The sequence below is a fragment of the Phyllostomus discolor genome, chromosome 1, assembly GCF_004126475.2.
Source record: "Phyllostomus discolor isolate MPI-MPIP mPhyDis1 chromosome 1, mPhyDis1.pri.v3, whole genome shotgun sequence".
NCBI lineage: Eukaryota > Metazoa > Chordata > Mammalia > Chiroptera > Phyllostomidae > Phyllostomus > Phyllostomus discolor.
Window position 1 is genome coordinate 160,563,465 of NC_040903.2, and position 15,906 is coordinate 160,579,370.

At 39.7% G+C, this 15,906-nt stretch overlaps 1 protein-coding gene across 3 annotated transcripts in view; it reads left to right on the forward strand.

The window, feature by feature from the left end:
- The window catches only part of SLC12A1 (solute carrier family 12 member 1), an 81,853-nt gene extending 74,692 nt beyond the window's left edge, over window positions 1–7,161 (forward strand). For all 3 annotated transcript variants that reach the window (XM_036033212.1, XM_028507438.2, XM_028507439.2), the window contains exons 24-26: window positions 3,199–3,334; window positions 4,732–4,799; window positions 5,855–7,161. In XM_036033212.1, coding sequence (XP_035889105.1) covers window positions 3,199–3,334; window positions 4,732–4,799; window positions 5,855–5,948 — 298 coding nt within the window. In that variant the 3' untranslated portion in view covers window positions 5,949–7,161. The remainder of the gene's footprint in view (window positions 1–3,198; window positions 3,335–4,731; window positions 4,800–5,854) is intronic.
- The last annotated feature ends 8,745 nt before the right edge of the window (window positions 7,162–15,906 follow it).

Genomic DNA, 15,906 nt, shown 5'->3' on the forward strand with positions numbered 1-15,906 from the left:
CTAGAAGCAATTAACTAGACAATTTAGTTTAAAGATGCTAGAGTGGCCATAAAAATAACTAGTACATTAATTGGAAAGAAGAAATCTTATGTAAATTGGGGGGAAACTTTTACACAATTAAAAACATTTTAAACTTTGTTATTATGAAGAACAGGATGGAAAAGGCAAGGCAGCTGGAGGTAATATTTTAATTGAATTAAATCTCATTTATTTTAAATAGCATGTAATGCTTCACCTATTCTTGAGTCATTTAAAAAAATACTTATAAGAAAAATCACATTTAATGAGAATTAAAATAAAAGTCTTCAGCTAACTTTGAGTTACCTAGCTAGAAGATAGGAAATGACCAGCTCAGGGTGAGGATGAAGTCAAAGGTGAACATAGTCAAAGAGTAGTAAGAATTCATAGAAAACATATGGGCAAATACAGCCCATGACAACCTTCTGTGTCACTTTAGCATGTTTCAATTGCAAGTAAAAGAAAACACATAGTGACTTAAGTAATAGAAATTATGTCAAACATAACTGAAAAGTACAAATGTACATGGGGGGACCAAAAAACAAAATAAAAAAACGGAATTATCTCCTGTCAAGTGGATCCCTTGCAATACTGGCTCCTCGCTGCTAGTTGAGTGTTCTAGGAACCCATCTGTAGCAGTGTACCAGCTGGTGTTGTTGTGAGAGGCTGCATTCAGCTTCAGTGAATGTTTTTTGAAGACTCTTTCAGCGCACTTGCCCATTTCATAGTGGGTGATTTACAAGCACACCTGCCCATACTACGCTGAGTGTTCAGCAGTTTTTGACCAAAAAAATGACATGACCCCCATGCCCCACCCTCCCTGTTCACCCGATCTCACCTTGAGTGACTTTTTTTGTTTCCCTGGATAAAAAAAAGCCTCAAAGGGGAATGTTTTGCCAATGTGAAAGAATTGAAACAAAAAACAACAGTACTAAAAGGCATCAAAATTGATGAGTTCAGAAACTGTTTTGAATGGTGGAAAAAACATCTCAATAGGGGTATTGCATGAAATGGAGAGTACTTTGAAAGTGACTAAAGTTTATACATGTAAGAATAAATACACAATTTTTATTAATAAATTACATTTTGGGGGGAGTCCCCCCCTTGTATTTTGGTTTTCAGGCAAAGCTTGATCTAGAAAGTTAATTTTGCAATCAAAGACTAATTCTCTTTCATTCTCTCTACTCTACCTTTCATTATGAAATTGTAAGTTCAAATTGATTTTGCTGATAAAAACAACTGTCCATAGCAACCAGGACTACAGTTTTGTGAATTTATGTTCAGTGAGAAAGTTTGTCTCTTCCCCAGTCATTGAATTCAGGTCATGGGCACCATTTAGGCTGTAAGACACTGCACCACTCACCATGGTCAGGTGGAATGCTAGGTCCCTATTGATCAAGCTTACCTGGGTTATGTGCCCACCCTGCCCAGCCACTCTGGCAGAAAGGAGAGAATTGTGCAGATTGGCTGATGCTTCGGATGGAGTCATTCCCACCCAGACCACAATGGAGAAGGTAGTACAAATGCTGGGGGACAACCAGCTACCTCCATTTCACCTTCTATTTCTTAGGAAACTATTTTTGAACTGCTCTTTCTAATAAGCCCATTAAGATACAAAGAAAACTCTTATCGTGATCAAAATAAGCATGTGGAGAGCTTAAAGAGAAAGCCTCTCAGTGGCTAACCTCAACCTGGGGCTCTGCAGTAAAATGAATTCCTTGCCTTTACAAGGCACTGCACACTTTTCACAGCACTGTCACCAAAATCATCGTACTGACCCTCATGCCAACCCTCATGCCAGCTCTGAGCAGCCATTGTCACCCCTGTTATAGGCAGGGTCACCCATGTTGTAGAGGAGGAGGGGAGAGCTGGAGGGAGAACCCAGGCTCTTCTCTCCTAGGCCAGCCCCTTCCCATTGATTTCCACCCAAGGCTTCTGAAAGCACGGCACTGTGGGAACAAACTGTGAATACAAGTACTGTGTGGTTGAAAGAACAATAGGGCATATTAGTCTTATTCCTTCCCTGTCATTGTCCACAGTTCTAAGTAAGTTCTCATGTCAGAAATCTGCATTAAGTATCTTTCCAATCCCTTAACAAAGGCACACGGGTAGGGGCCTTCTACTCATCAGTAGTCCGTGCACTTTGATCTGCAAATCCTAAATCATGCCAGCTGATGAGATCATTGAACTCACAGCTTCGTATTTTACAAAGCCTACCAGCACATTGAATGTAATTATCACTCATTCCAAAGTTACTAAATTACACACAAGCTACGTTATATAAAACCAAAGAAAATTATTTATATTCGAGATCATTAGAGTAGCATACCAAAGACGACTACTCTCATCAATCACAAGCTTTGTTTTGTGCTATCATTTAAAAGAGATATATCTTATGAGATTGTTATGAAGGACAAGCGTGAGATTGTTCAGCAATTTTTTAGAAGTCCCACAGCACTGGCATACTACTGCTCCCAGTTCTCTACTAAATAATTTCTTCTTAATTACTCTAAAATGCCTCAGAATTTTAGACATTATTGATTTTTGTTCTTTTTTCTAACATGCACCTTAACAACAAGCATTTGAAAAGCTCAGGCAACAACAGCAGGACAAAGGTGCATTATTAGCAGCAAACATTCAAGTTGCTCTGTAGCCACTGAACCTGTGGGAGCCTTGCTGTTCTCCCACCTGCCCACACCACCTGCCTGCCATGAGTGGGCATTGTCATGTGGACTGAAGGTGAAAGGACAGCCCTCTCCAACCCCCAAGGAACCTAGTTTATCTCCTGCACTGATTCATGCATGTCTGCCATGGAATCTGTAAATTAGGCTGATGGAAACTCAGCCTAATTTCTGGGCTACAGTGTCTGCATTACAACTGTGTCTTTGACTATACTGTATAGAAAACATATTCACAGGATAACTAGTATCTCTGTGTTTGTGTGTTTACATTGCGGATCTAAACAAGTCCTCAAGCATGTTAAGGCCTTTCCTTGGATAAGGAGGCAGTACTGTAGTCATGGTTTCACTCACAGTACATCCCTTGCAAGGATAACTCTTAAAAGATTTTCATGACATTCAGCTCTGATTCAGCAGCCGGGGAGCCAGTCAGACCAGAAGTATCTGTGAAATAATGAGTTAGTTTCCCACTGTGAGACCTCCTTTATAATTCCAATTTCAGCTGGAAAGTCTTTGAAGAGATGATAGAACAATATCGGCTCCATGAAAGCTGCAAAGATGTAACAACTGCTGAGAAATTAAAGAGAGAAACTCCATGGAAAATTACAGATGCCGAACTGGAAGCAGTCAAGGAAAAGGTAAAAGTCTTGTCTTCCTTAATTTTTACTTTGCTGTCTAACTAGCTGAAAAAAGGAAACAGTGGTTGATTTAAAGATCAAGAAGTAATATCTCTATTACAGAATTTCATTACTTAAGATCCAGGGTTCCTGCATTTTCAAGTGCTTTTCAATTATATTACCAGATAGAAGGATTTAGAAAACTTTTTATTTATTAGTATGAAATTGATTCCTTTTAACAGTTAAAAATCATAGGTTATTGACACATATTGTAAAAAGTCCTTTCAAGTTTCATTTTCTAGAACAGGAGACAGACTCACCAGTCTAAAATAATTTAAGTCAAGTCAGCATGTATGCAAAGTAGATAAAGATAGATTGCCTCACCATCTGATGCAATAACAAATAAAGATAGCTGTGAAAACTAGCATAGGGATCTGAGAAAATAGGTAATGAGGATAGTAAGGATAAAAGCAGGAGCAGGCACAGGTTGTAGGATGGATGTAAAACGGTGGGCTTTTCTGGAAAACACAAGAAGGGAGTTACCCCCGATCTGGCCCGTACTGAAGGAGGCTGTGATGAGGAGGAGGGTGAATAGGGCAGGGACAGAAGAGTAAAGCGGAAGGACTGACATTTGACTTGAATTGGATGTTCAAGAAGGACCACAAGAATCTTTTTTAAAAAAACACAGGTTATTGACACATATTGTAAAATTTAAAATTTTTAAATAAATTACATTAGGAACGGAAGTTGGAACAAATTAGAGCAAGAGGTAGTAAAAGCATTTCAAAGTTAGTGGGAAAATTACTAAAAATCATAAACTGCATAACAAACTGCCCAGTTCTAACAAAGCCTTTTCATATAATTGAACAAATCACATATCTGGAATCACATTCTGAACCAGTAAAATATAATAATATATATTATTGTTCTTATTACTGCAAAATAGTCAAGTGTAATTATTTTCCCCGGTTAGTCTTTTGGTGCCTGTTTAGTTGAACCAGTACCCTCTGCTGATAAAACATGCAAAGAGTTTAAAGAAAGGTAGATGAGGACATAATTTATATTCTTAGAATATCAAGTTAGCATGAAGATCAGGTCAGCTTTCTTCAGCCACAAACCTTGTCCCCAGAACTGGTTGTCGTCAGCTTCTTTCTCCTCCTGTCCGTGTAGTTTGCTCGGTTTATCCTGCCTGGGATTTAATGAGACGCTACAGCACAGTGACGACTTGGTTCTATACTTCATATTTCTAAAATTTCTCATGGGTTTTTAAAACACTCGTTTCCAAACCTGAATGAAATCACTGTAATATTTTTAAGAGTGAGGTTTTTCTACTTGTCTATAATTTGAGGTAAGAAGAAAAATTCTTATTCATAATTCTGGGAAAACTGCCCTCAACAAAATCTGAATGTTGTCCACAGAGTTACCGCCAAGTTCGGCTGAATGAGCTCTTACAGGAGCACTCGAGAGCTGCTAATCTCATAGTCCTGTAAGTATCACGGCAGACATTTAAGAATGTTCCAGCATGATACCTAAGAATGTTACCTAAAAGAAATCTTAGGTAAATGGGTTAATCAAGTTAAAAGTTCATGCCTATTCAGGTGGACACTTAAAAATTTCAGAACATGTGGGATTTTAGACAATGAAAAAAAATGCTTGTCACGCTAAGACCTAGAAAACCGGGGCCCACGGGCTCTAGTGGCCCCACTTGCACTTTGCTGCAGGGCAGTGCCCACCCGCAGCCCCGGCAGCCCCAGCGGCCCCAGCGGCCCCTTCCAGACGATGCTCCAGGAGCCTGGCCCTGGAATTCCCTGCCTAATGAGCTTCGAGTCGGCCAGCGAGGCCCACAGGCCCCTTCGGTAGGTGGTGCTCCTGCGGTGAGGAGTCCACAGCATGTTCACGAGGCTCCTTGCCGTTTGCGGAGAGGCGAAGGGGAGACCCTCCACCCCACACATGTTAGGGGTGCACCTCCTGAAAATGGTAATGTTTGTTTGCCTAAAGATTGATAGCTAAATATGAAAATCTCCGACTATTTCACATTTATAGTCTATGAACTGACTCCTACACACATTCCCTGCCTAACGAGCAGGGAAGATAATATGTCTTCAAGCGGGGTCCAGCCTAGAGGACTGTCCATCAAAGACATGAAATGGCCTCCTGAACTGAATGGTTCAAACAGTTGGTTTCTGAGGTTTCTCCAAATATAAGAGCTTTAAACTACTGGGAAAAATTGTTTTCTGCCAAAAAAGGGGGAGAAGTATTGATTGATACAATTTTTCATTTAAAGAGGAGTGAAAATCTATAGTTGTGTTTTGTCTCTACAATGCCTAAACCTAATTCTCTGGTTATAGGTATTTGTGTTATCTGAGAAATACATCAGGATAATACCTGTATTCACAGTAATTGAAGTGCTTTCATCTTGGGGAGAAGGGGTATGAAAGTTTCAGGCCACTGCTTACTAAGCAGCTCAGACGACTGGAGGTGTTCACTGACTCCATGCAGTAACTCTCGCCTTTGTTTTCTGTTTTCCTCCCCTGCTGTCAGGAGCCTCCCAGTGGCCAGAAAAGGATCCATATCAGACTGGTTGTACATGGCTTGGCTGGAAATCCTCACGAAGAACCTCCTCCTGTCTTACTAGTTAGAGGAAACCACAAAAATGTCCTGACATTTTACTCTTAAACCATGAAAAATCACAGCACATTTTAACTGAACATATGGATAATTAAGAACCGGTCCAGTACTTGATATTGTAAATCCAACCCGCACTTATGCAACCTCTGGGGGCTATACTACAGGATTCTACATACACTTTGTCATTGTTTTTTTATTAGTTAATAGGAGGGTTTGGTTTTTTTTTTCCTGTCAGCTTAAGGGCAGTGTCAAAGCCACTGGTACACCTAAGAAAAACATCTTTGTCATTGCTGTTGACACACCAGAAAATTAAGCAAACCCACACTGGTTTATGCTCGTGAGAAGCAGCAACTTGACTGTAAGCTTCCCCAGGCAAAACTAACCTTTTGTTTGCTTCTAGGCCCCTACGGAGGCCCCCGCCCCACAGCAGGTTCTCACTAAATGCTTATTGACAGGCTGGTGGAGGAACACGGCTGGTTATCAAAGGAAAAGGCCAGCTGGGCAGGAAACGTGATTATGCTTGCCCTTCTGAGAGGCTTATACCTACAAAGAAGATTTGAGAATCAATAACTGAAAACTTTAAGAAGCACTGGAGTCTACAAAATGTTTAAAGCGGTTCCCAAAATAAGGTTATTTAATGTAGCACAGATTATGCACTTAGAGTGATCAGAGCGATCGCTGGCGATAATGCGCATGTCCGTCTGCTGCCGGCTGAGGTGTGCGCGGCTGCACTAGGAGGCAACTCGTACTCTCATTAAATGCAGTATGTTCCATTATTAATGCAGAAACTTAACTTCCTTCCCTGTCAAGTATTTTGAAATTTCCACCACAGTATTTCTTTGCATATTTTTCTAATTGAGTAGTTAGCGCAGATGAAATCTTCAGATGTCTAGAAATTGAAAACCAACAACCACAAATTTTTAAACATTATAAAGAAATATATCCTGAATCATTTACTTAGTTACTTTATATAGTGATTATATAGATTTAAAAGAGCAATTAAAATGTGGAGAAACTTGCAAAATTTGAAATATATAAGTACTGATTGTTTTCCCATTTTTGTTAGTATTCCTATAATAGTTGATCACATTGAAAAAAAAAACAACAAAATTTTGTTTTCTGATGATTGACTTGATTTTTTTCCTGACATGTTTTAACTGTTTAAACTAACTGCTAAAATATAAAGGAAACAATAAGCCTGAAATAAAAGCACTGAAATTCATTCGCTTTGGCCTAGGTCATGTTTTTATTTTTCAGTCACTGAGATCACAGTGCACTGGTGGAGCAGATATGAGCCTTAAAATTTCTATCATTTGCCCATCTGAAGGTTATTGAAAAGTGGGATTTAAGATTAGGACTTCCAAGCCCAGACTCATCTCAGAAGGATGACCAGGGAAGCAAATGAGCCCGCAAAGCTGCAGCAGTAGGCTATCCCCACTCCCTGTGTGGGAGCACTTGACTTAACTCAGCTCTGGATCAGACCCTCCCTCGTGAGGCCTCTGCACCTGAAATCCAATGACTAGAAGTGGTGACCAGGGGCAGGTGTGCCCAGTTTCACCTGGGCCTGACATTCTCTGAAACACTTGGGAGGGTCTATGGGAAAGGTGAGAAGTAATGACTTCTGTAACAGCAAAGTCTGGCTCTTGTTTCTTTGAGAGACTGTTTCAGTTTGGGCTCCCTGGAAAACAGACTCAGAGTTGAGTGTGGAGCATGTTATTGAGGAGCACCCTTGGGATCAACGCCCGTGGAAGAGAGGAGCAGGAAGCAGGAAGGGTGGAGGAAAAGGTGAGCTGTAGTGCAGGCCCAAGGACAGTCTCAGCTGACCCCACAGGATGCTCTGGAGACAGAGGTTCCTTCAGAGCAGTCCCAAGCAGTCCTAAGGGCCGAGAGGGCCAGGCCTTTATTCTCCCTCACTGATCAGTCATTGGATGTGGCCTGCCAGGCCGGGGCACAAGCTTGGGTGAGGCTGGTCTCTGTGGCTCAGCCTGAGAGCTGAGGCCTGTCTGCTAACAGCACTCCCAGCTGCTGGGGCACCCAGTCTTGCATTAAACAGTGTCTGGGAGGGACATTACCATGCCAACCAAAGGGGCCATATAAAGTAGTAAACAACAGCAACGCCACACACACATACACACACACACACACACACACACACACCCCTCCAGACTGCTCTCACCATTTATTAGTGGTTTGACCTCATACTAGTTATTTAATTTTCTCTGGGCTACTAGCAAGAGAGTGACTAAAGGAATGTCCCTTGGTTTCTAAGTTAACAGAGGAGAAGAGCACGGACTGAGAGAAAAGGGATGGGTGGCAGTAGGGACTGACGATTTTAAAGTCAAGAGCAGCTGTGTTGGGAATAGGTTGAGCAGCAGAAATCTGAAAGAACTAGGGGTGGGGGTTGCTGCACTCAGGTACCAGCAGGTTTTTTCTAGCCCTGGGTGACCTGCCCTTATTCTCTGCTTCCCCCAGCTCTGTTAAGCCAACCACCCATTGTCCCCACGTCCACACTCAGCTTTCTCAGCAGGAAGGGGAAAGTCTCACAAGCAAGTACCCTGACGTCCCACCATCTGTGTCCTCTCACCATGTGCACATTTCCCATCAGCTGCCTCCACAAGGACTTCTCAAAACCTTCACTTCTGTGATGACCATGCCACCATCCCTAGCACATAGCTGTGTCCATAGGAGTGCAGACTGCGACCTTTCCTACTTGAACAGGCCACGCTGGAAGTGCTGTCTTATAAGTTCTTCTCTTAATGATCAAGTTTGGGAATCTTTCAAAGGAATTAAAATAAAGATTGTGGATTCTTGGAGACTCCCACAGACCCATTAAATCAGAATCTCTGGGACAGGGACTGATGAGATTCTGAAACTGCTGCTCTAGGCAGCCTCTCCTCCTGTGACCATCTGACCACTACCACTGGCTGATGTCTCCAAAATTTCTATTTCTGACCCAGACCTCCCCCACGTCTCAGATACACTTATTCAATCACTAACTTTCAAAGTGTTTCTCTTTGTAAGTCCTGCAGACATCCTAAATTCAGGATGACCAGACTTCTGTTTAAAAATAAACAAATGACCCAAAAAATTCAAACCACACAACTGGAACAAAGGCATCTAATTCTGTTTCTCTGTTGTCTATTAGATTCCCCCCAACCCAGCCCAAATGAACAAAGAAACATAAACATCATTCTGGCTGGCATAGCTCAGTGGATTGAGCGCAGGCTGCAAACCAAAGTGTTGCAGGTTTGATTCCCAGTCAGGGTACATGCTTGGGTTGTAGGCCATGACCCCCAGCAACCGTACACTGATGTTTTTTCTCTCTTTCTCCCTCCCTTCCCTCTCTAAAAATAAATAAATAAAATCTTTTTTTAAAAAAAAGAAACATAAACGTGGGAAAAATTGGCATCACAGTAGGATGCCAAGGAAGGATGCCATCCATGGGATAACGTTTTTAAAACCACAATTTACTTGAGAGAGATCGAAGGAAGCTATCAAAGGCATCTTGAAACAAATGCTCCCAAGGAAAAAAGTCACAGAAAATCGCTGCAAGAGGCATGGGAGAATTCCACTAGCTCCTCCCCCAACCTACAGCCAGAGGCCAAACCCGGAGATGGGAGGGTGCGACACTGAGTGGGATCCCTTTTGCCAGATGCCCAGAGAATTCAGAGATGGCTACCTGGAGAGGCCAAACCGTGTGCTTAGCGGTCCCTTGAAACAGATGGGTGTTGCAGTGGGGGTATCTCATGTATGCCCTTGAAAGATCACAGAGAGACAGCTGCCTGTCACAGAGGCTGAGACAAAGAGAGAGTCTGCCCTCAGTACACAACTTATCTTAACACAAAGAAGAAACTTTGCAGGGATGAACAATCCTGTCCCTGGGTCTCACTGCTCTCAGGTCGCTGGGTTACTAAATTGGTGCTGCAAGCTCATATAAACCAGGTCTCCAGCTAAGATTAAACAGGAGGATTGTAACAATACCAGGTGCTATGGTGGAGGTCCCTGTGCCAATCACAGACGACCAGCCACATCTGCTTGTTGACAGCATGATATCCAAGACTTAGCACGCGCAGGGGCCTTACTAGCTGAATGTCACCACATGAGTCACTTAAAGCCCATTCACCTAGGTATTTCCAACATCTTCCTCTGCAGAGATTTGGGGAACACATTGACACAAGGATGAGATCTGTCTGGGCGCCACAAGGGGAGAAGAGGAGAAACTCCCCTTTGGGTGAGACTCACTCTACTGCTGAGATGTCCCAGTTGCTGACACATCGTGGCATCCCCATCAGCTGCAGGCAGGGCCAAAAGGACAAGGTCTCGCTCCAGGCCCCAGCATCCAGCCCAGGCACTCGCAGACAGCCACAGTGCCCCCCATTGTGCTGGCCCACTGACAGCGGAGACCTCTTCTCCACAGCAAGGTGAGTAGCTCAGCCTTACCTCTTTCAGAAATCCTGATGTTGAAAACAATTTCAGTCTTTCCATCCTTGTGCAGAAAAGTGTTTTCAAAGAGAACATAAAAGATTTCATCTCATCTGTGACACCATTCTAAACACGCCATTATTTAGGTCCCACTAAGGAAGAAAAATCTCTGCCATTTAAACCATGACAAAATATTCTATTACCTAGCATTGTTTGTTGTTTTAACCGAGACTCCTTTTTAAGGCTTTTAGGTATGGCGTCTCCATGCTTCCCCACTACAGGACCAGGAGTGCCAGTGATGCAGCGCTTCTTTAAGGAAAAGCCCATACACACTATTTATTATTGGCATTAACAACTTGCATAATTATAGATTCAAGCATGATTTTTTAAAAAAATAGCTTAAATATAAGTCATGACACTGTAAAAGTCCTAGGGGAAAACATGGGCAGGAAAATCTGAGATCTCCCATGCAGCAACATTTTCACAGACACATCCCCTAGGGCAAGGGAAAAAAAAGGAAAGAATAAATAAATGGGACTATGCAAACTAAAAAGCTTCGGCACTGCTAAAGAAAATATCAACTAAATGGAAAGGGAACCAACCTTATGGGAAAACATTTTGCCAATGATACCTTGGACAAGGATTTGATCTCCAAAATATATAAAGAACTCACATGACTCCACATAAGGAAGACAAACAATCCAATTAAAAAATGTACAAAGAACTTGAACAGACTTTTCTCCAAGGAGGACACACTGAGGGCCCAATAGACACATGAAAAAATGCTCAGCATCACTAGTTTATCAGAAAGATGTAAATTAAAACCACAATGAGATACCACCTCCCATCAGTCAGAGTGGCCATCATAAATGAACAAACAAGTGTTGGAGAGAATGTGGAGAAAAGGGCACCCTAGTGCACTGTTGGTGGGAATGCAGACTGGTACAGTCACTGTGGAAAACAGTGTGGAATTTCCTCAAAAAACTAAAGATGGAACTGCTTTTCAATCTAGCAATCCCACTCCTGAGAATCCTGAAACATCAGTTCAAAAGAACTTATGCACCCCTATGTTCATAGACAGAAGTAAATAACTTATAATAGCCAAGAGCTAGAAACAGCCTAAGTGTCCATCAGTAAATGAGTGGATTAAACAACTGTGGTACATTTATACAGGGGAATACTATGCAGCAGGAAAAAAAGGAACTCCTACCTTTCACAATAGCATGGATGGATCTGGAGAACATTATGCTAAGTGAAATAAGCCAGGTGGTGAAAGACAAATACTATATGATTTCACCTATAAGTGGAACCTAATCAATAAGACAAACAAGCAAGCAAAATATAACCAGAGACACTGAAATAAAGAACAAACTGACAGTAACCACAAGGAAGAGGGGGATAATGGGAGGAAGAAGGGGAAAGGACAAGCAAAGGAATAGAGGACTCATGGGCATGGACAATGTGAGGGATTGACTGTGGGAGTGGGGGGGGGGTAGGGGTGAGTAATGGGGGAAAAGGCTGGACAACTGTAACTCAACAACAATAAAAATTAAAATTAAAATAAAAAAATAGCTTAAATGTGTCTTCTAGTGTAATTTTAAAATTGTATATAAATTCCAATACATAAAGAGCATAAAACAAGAAAAAATTCTCATTTAAAAGAAATTATGCAACACAATATGATCATACAATAGAATGGCATACAAATCATACATATAAGAAATAAGTAAATATATTTATCTTTCTTAAAGACTCTCGAATTTAATAAAATAAATAAAATCAAACTATGTCTATCTTCATATTCTAAAGTATGTATCAACAGGCCAAAAACAAAAGAATAAACAAAAATATATAGAAATATTCAAACAAAAAGAATAGAGTTGGCAATATTATTCAAAGTTTAAAACTAAAAGAATTAGAAAGGACAGGAGAGTATCATTTTATATTTATAAAATATACAAAGGCACAATATAGCTATAAAATAATGGAGCTTTAGGTAAACAAACAGCATGGCATTGACATAAATAATACAAGAATTGCTTGAAATATAAGAAGAACATCACAGAAAATCAATTTTCTTGGGAAGAGCTCACCTATATCACCACCTGTGGCAGATCAAATATAGGAGAATTCAAACAAAATGGATTTATCAGGTACAATAGTGCTCACCCACAGACAATACACCATGTTTTAAAATCTATAGAATGCTTATAAAAACAATTCATATATTAGATAACTGAGTAAATTACAAATGCAGAAGTAGTAAATATCACATTTATATTACAATATAATAAAACTAACATTATTACAAATATATAAACAATAATATCAAAAACCTTAATCACTGGGAAAAGAAAATTCTTCTAAATAAGGCAGGGTAAAAATGTAATTTTGGACTCTTTAACAAAAGAAGACCTTAAAATTCCACATAACAAAATGTATTTTATGCTGATCAAGCAGTACTCAGAGGTCAATTTATACTTATAAATACACTTATTAATAAATTAAAAAATGCAAGTTCACATTCCACTTAAGAAGTTAGAAATGGTGCCAAATAATGAAAGGAAAGTATGAAGAAGAAATTAAGGAAGAAAGAAGTAAAGTTAAAAGCTGAGGTGCTAGAGTCAAAGAGAACAGAGTTGAATGTCAGTCCCTACTTATTAGTGGAGGGATTATTACCAAGCCTCCTAAGAGGTGAGGGGACTAAGAAGTACAAATGGGTAGGCAGTTACAGAACAGTCACGTGGGTGTAAAGTACAGTATAGGAAGTGGAGTAGCCAAAGCACTTATACCCATGACCCATGACATGAACAATGGTGTGGGGATTGCCTGAGACAGAAGGGATTGTCTGAGGAGTAGGGGTGCTGGGTGGAGGGAGGCAAAGGGGAGAAAATTGGGGCAACTGTAATAGCATAGACAATAAAATGTAATTTTAAAAAATCCATTTTCTCATAAATAATATGAGGGTTATTAAAAGAATCTGCCCTTGAGTGTTGTTGCAAGGAAACAAGATCATGTGTATTAATAGCCGAGCACAGTACCTGGCTGAGCACTTTGTGGTACATACTTAATGAAGTGTCAGACATTATTATTTTTGGAGAAGATAAAAACAGGATCACTGATAAATACAAGTGCTGTTTGTTGCCATTGTTAAAAAGAAAGAAAAAATGCCAAAGGATAAAATATAAATACACAAATTTACAAGTGAGCAAGGGGCCTATGGGTACAAATTTGGAGAAGAATGCTTTTTAAAACTCTAGACTGGTAAGTTATTAGATTCCAATTAAATGTATCAATTTCTAGTAAAATATAAATTAGTAAAATTAACACAAGAAATAGAATACCCAGTAAACTCTAATACCTCAAAATAAAACACAAAGATTGTCAAAGAATTAGCTCCAAAAGGGCATCAACTGATAGGGTTTTTTTTCTAGGTGGCTTATTTTAAAATTTCAAAGAAAAGATAATTACCATTGTTTTTAAACTGTTGCTGAACAGAACAAAATAACACCTTCTTTCCCTTCCTGTTATTCTGTGAAACCAGCATAAACTCAACACCAAAACATGACAGACTATAAGACCTGGAAGTGGAAATCACTTTCTTATATGAATAAATATGTAAAAGTCTAACATAAAGTACTTTAATAATATAGTTAATTTTTAATATATTCAAATAATAATCCACCATAATCACATATTATAGGACTGCAGAAAGATCTGATTGTTAGAGAATCAATTAATCTAATTAATAACATTGAGTAGTAATTAACAATGAATATTCATAATTATTTGAATATTCATTTGTAATTGCATCAAATACCTGTCAAAAAATACACAAGAAACTGCTAAGGGTTGCCTTTGGAGAGGAAAATGAGATTAACAAAGGACAAGTCTGTGAGACAGAGATTTACTTCCTGCCATACACCACTAACAAATCCTCAAAATAATATTTTAAAAATTAAATAAACATACTTATGTGTTAGACTATTTAATTATTAATGCATGTCTGAGATGACATTTATTGTAAAGGTCATATGTAATAAACTTTTAAAAAGTGTATAAAACTCTCAAAAATATAGATATATATTATCAGCCCTGGCTGGCATAGCTCAGTGGATTGAGCGCGGGCTGGGAACTAAAGTGTCCCAGGTTCGATTCCCAGCCAGGGTACATTCCTGGGTTGCAGGCCATAACCCCCAGCAACCGCACATTGATGTTTCTCTCTCTCTCTATCTTCCTCCCTTCCCTCTCTAAAAATAAATAAATAAAATCTTTAAAAAAAAAAGATATATATTATCATTATATTTTGTTGCACTTATTTATAAAATAAGTAAGCAACTGAAATATCACTGTAAAAAAAGAGGTTGAACCCACCATATGCCTACTGATACATTTAGTTTTATTGCATTTTGGTTATTTAAAAAAACATGTTTTCTTAAAAAAAATTATGATTTTTTAATATATTTTATTGATTATGCTATTACAGTTGTCCCATTTCCCCCCTTCACTCCCCTCCACCCTGTACACCCTCTCCCACCCACTTCCCCCTCCTTTAGTTCATGTCCATGTGTCATACTTATAAGTTCTTTAGCTTCTACATTTCTCATACTATTCTTACCCTCTCCCTGTCTATTTCCTACCTACAATCTATGCTACTTCTTCTCTGCACTTTTCCCCCTCTCTCCTCCTCCCACTCCCCTGTTGCTAACCCTCCATGTGATCTCCATTTCTGTGGTTCTGTTCCTGTTCTAGTTGTTTGCTTAGTTCCTTTTGGTTTTGCTTTAGGTGTGGTTGTTAATAATTGTGAGTTTGCTGTCCTTTTACTATACATGTTTGTGGTTTTTTTAGCCCTCTTTTCTTAGATAAGTCCCTTTAACATTTCATAAAATAAGGGCTTGGTGATGATGAACTCCTTTAACTTGACCTTATCTGAGAAGCACTTTATCTGCCCTTCCATTCTAAATGAAAGCTTTGCCAGATAGAGCAATCTGGGATGTAGGTCCTTGCCTTTCATGACTTGGAATACTTCTTTCCAGCCCCTTCTTGCCTGTAAGGTCTCTTTTGAGAAATCAGCTGACAGTCTGATGGGAACTGCTTTGTAGGTTACTGTCCCCTTATCTCTTGCTACTTCTAGGACTCTCTCCTTCATTTTTACCTTGGCTAATGTAATTATGATGTGCCTTGGTGTGTTTCTTCTTGGGTCCAACTTCTTTGGGACTCTCTGAGCTTCCTGGACTTCCTGGAAATCTATTTCCTTTGCCAGAATGGGGAAGTTCTCGTTTATTATTTGTTCATATACATTTTCAATCTGTTGCTCTACCTCTTCCCCTTCTGGTACCCCTATAATTTGGATGTTGGAATGTTTAAAGGTGTCCTGGAGGTTCCTAAGCTTCTCCTCATTTTTTTGAATTCTTATTTCTCCATTCTTTCCTGTTTGGTTGTTTCTTTCTTCCTTCTGGACCACTCTACTATTTTGAGTCCCAGTTTCCTTCCCATCACTATTGGTTCCCTGTGCATTTTCCTTCATTTCTTTTACGGTAACC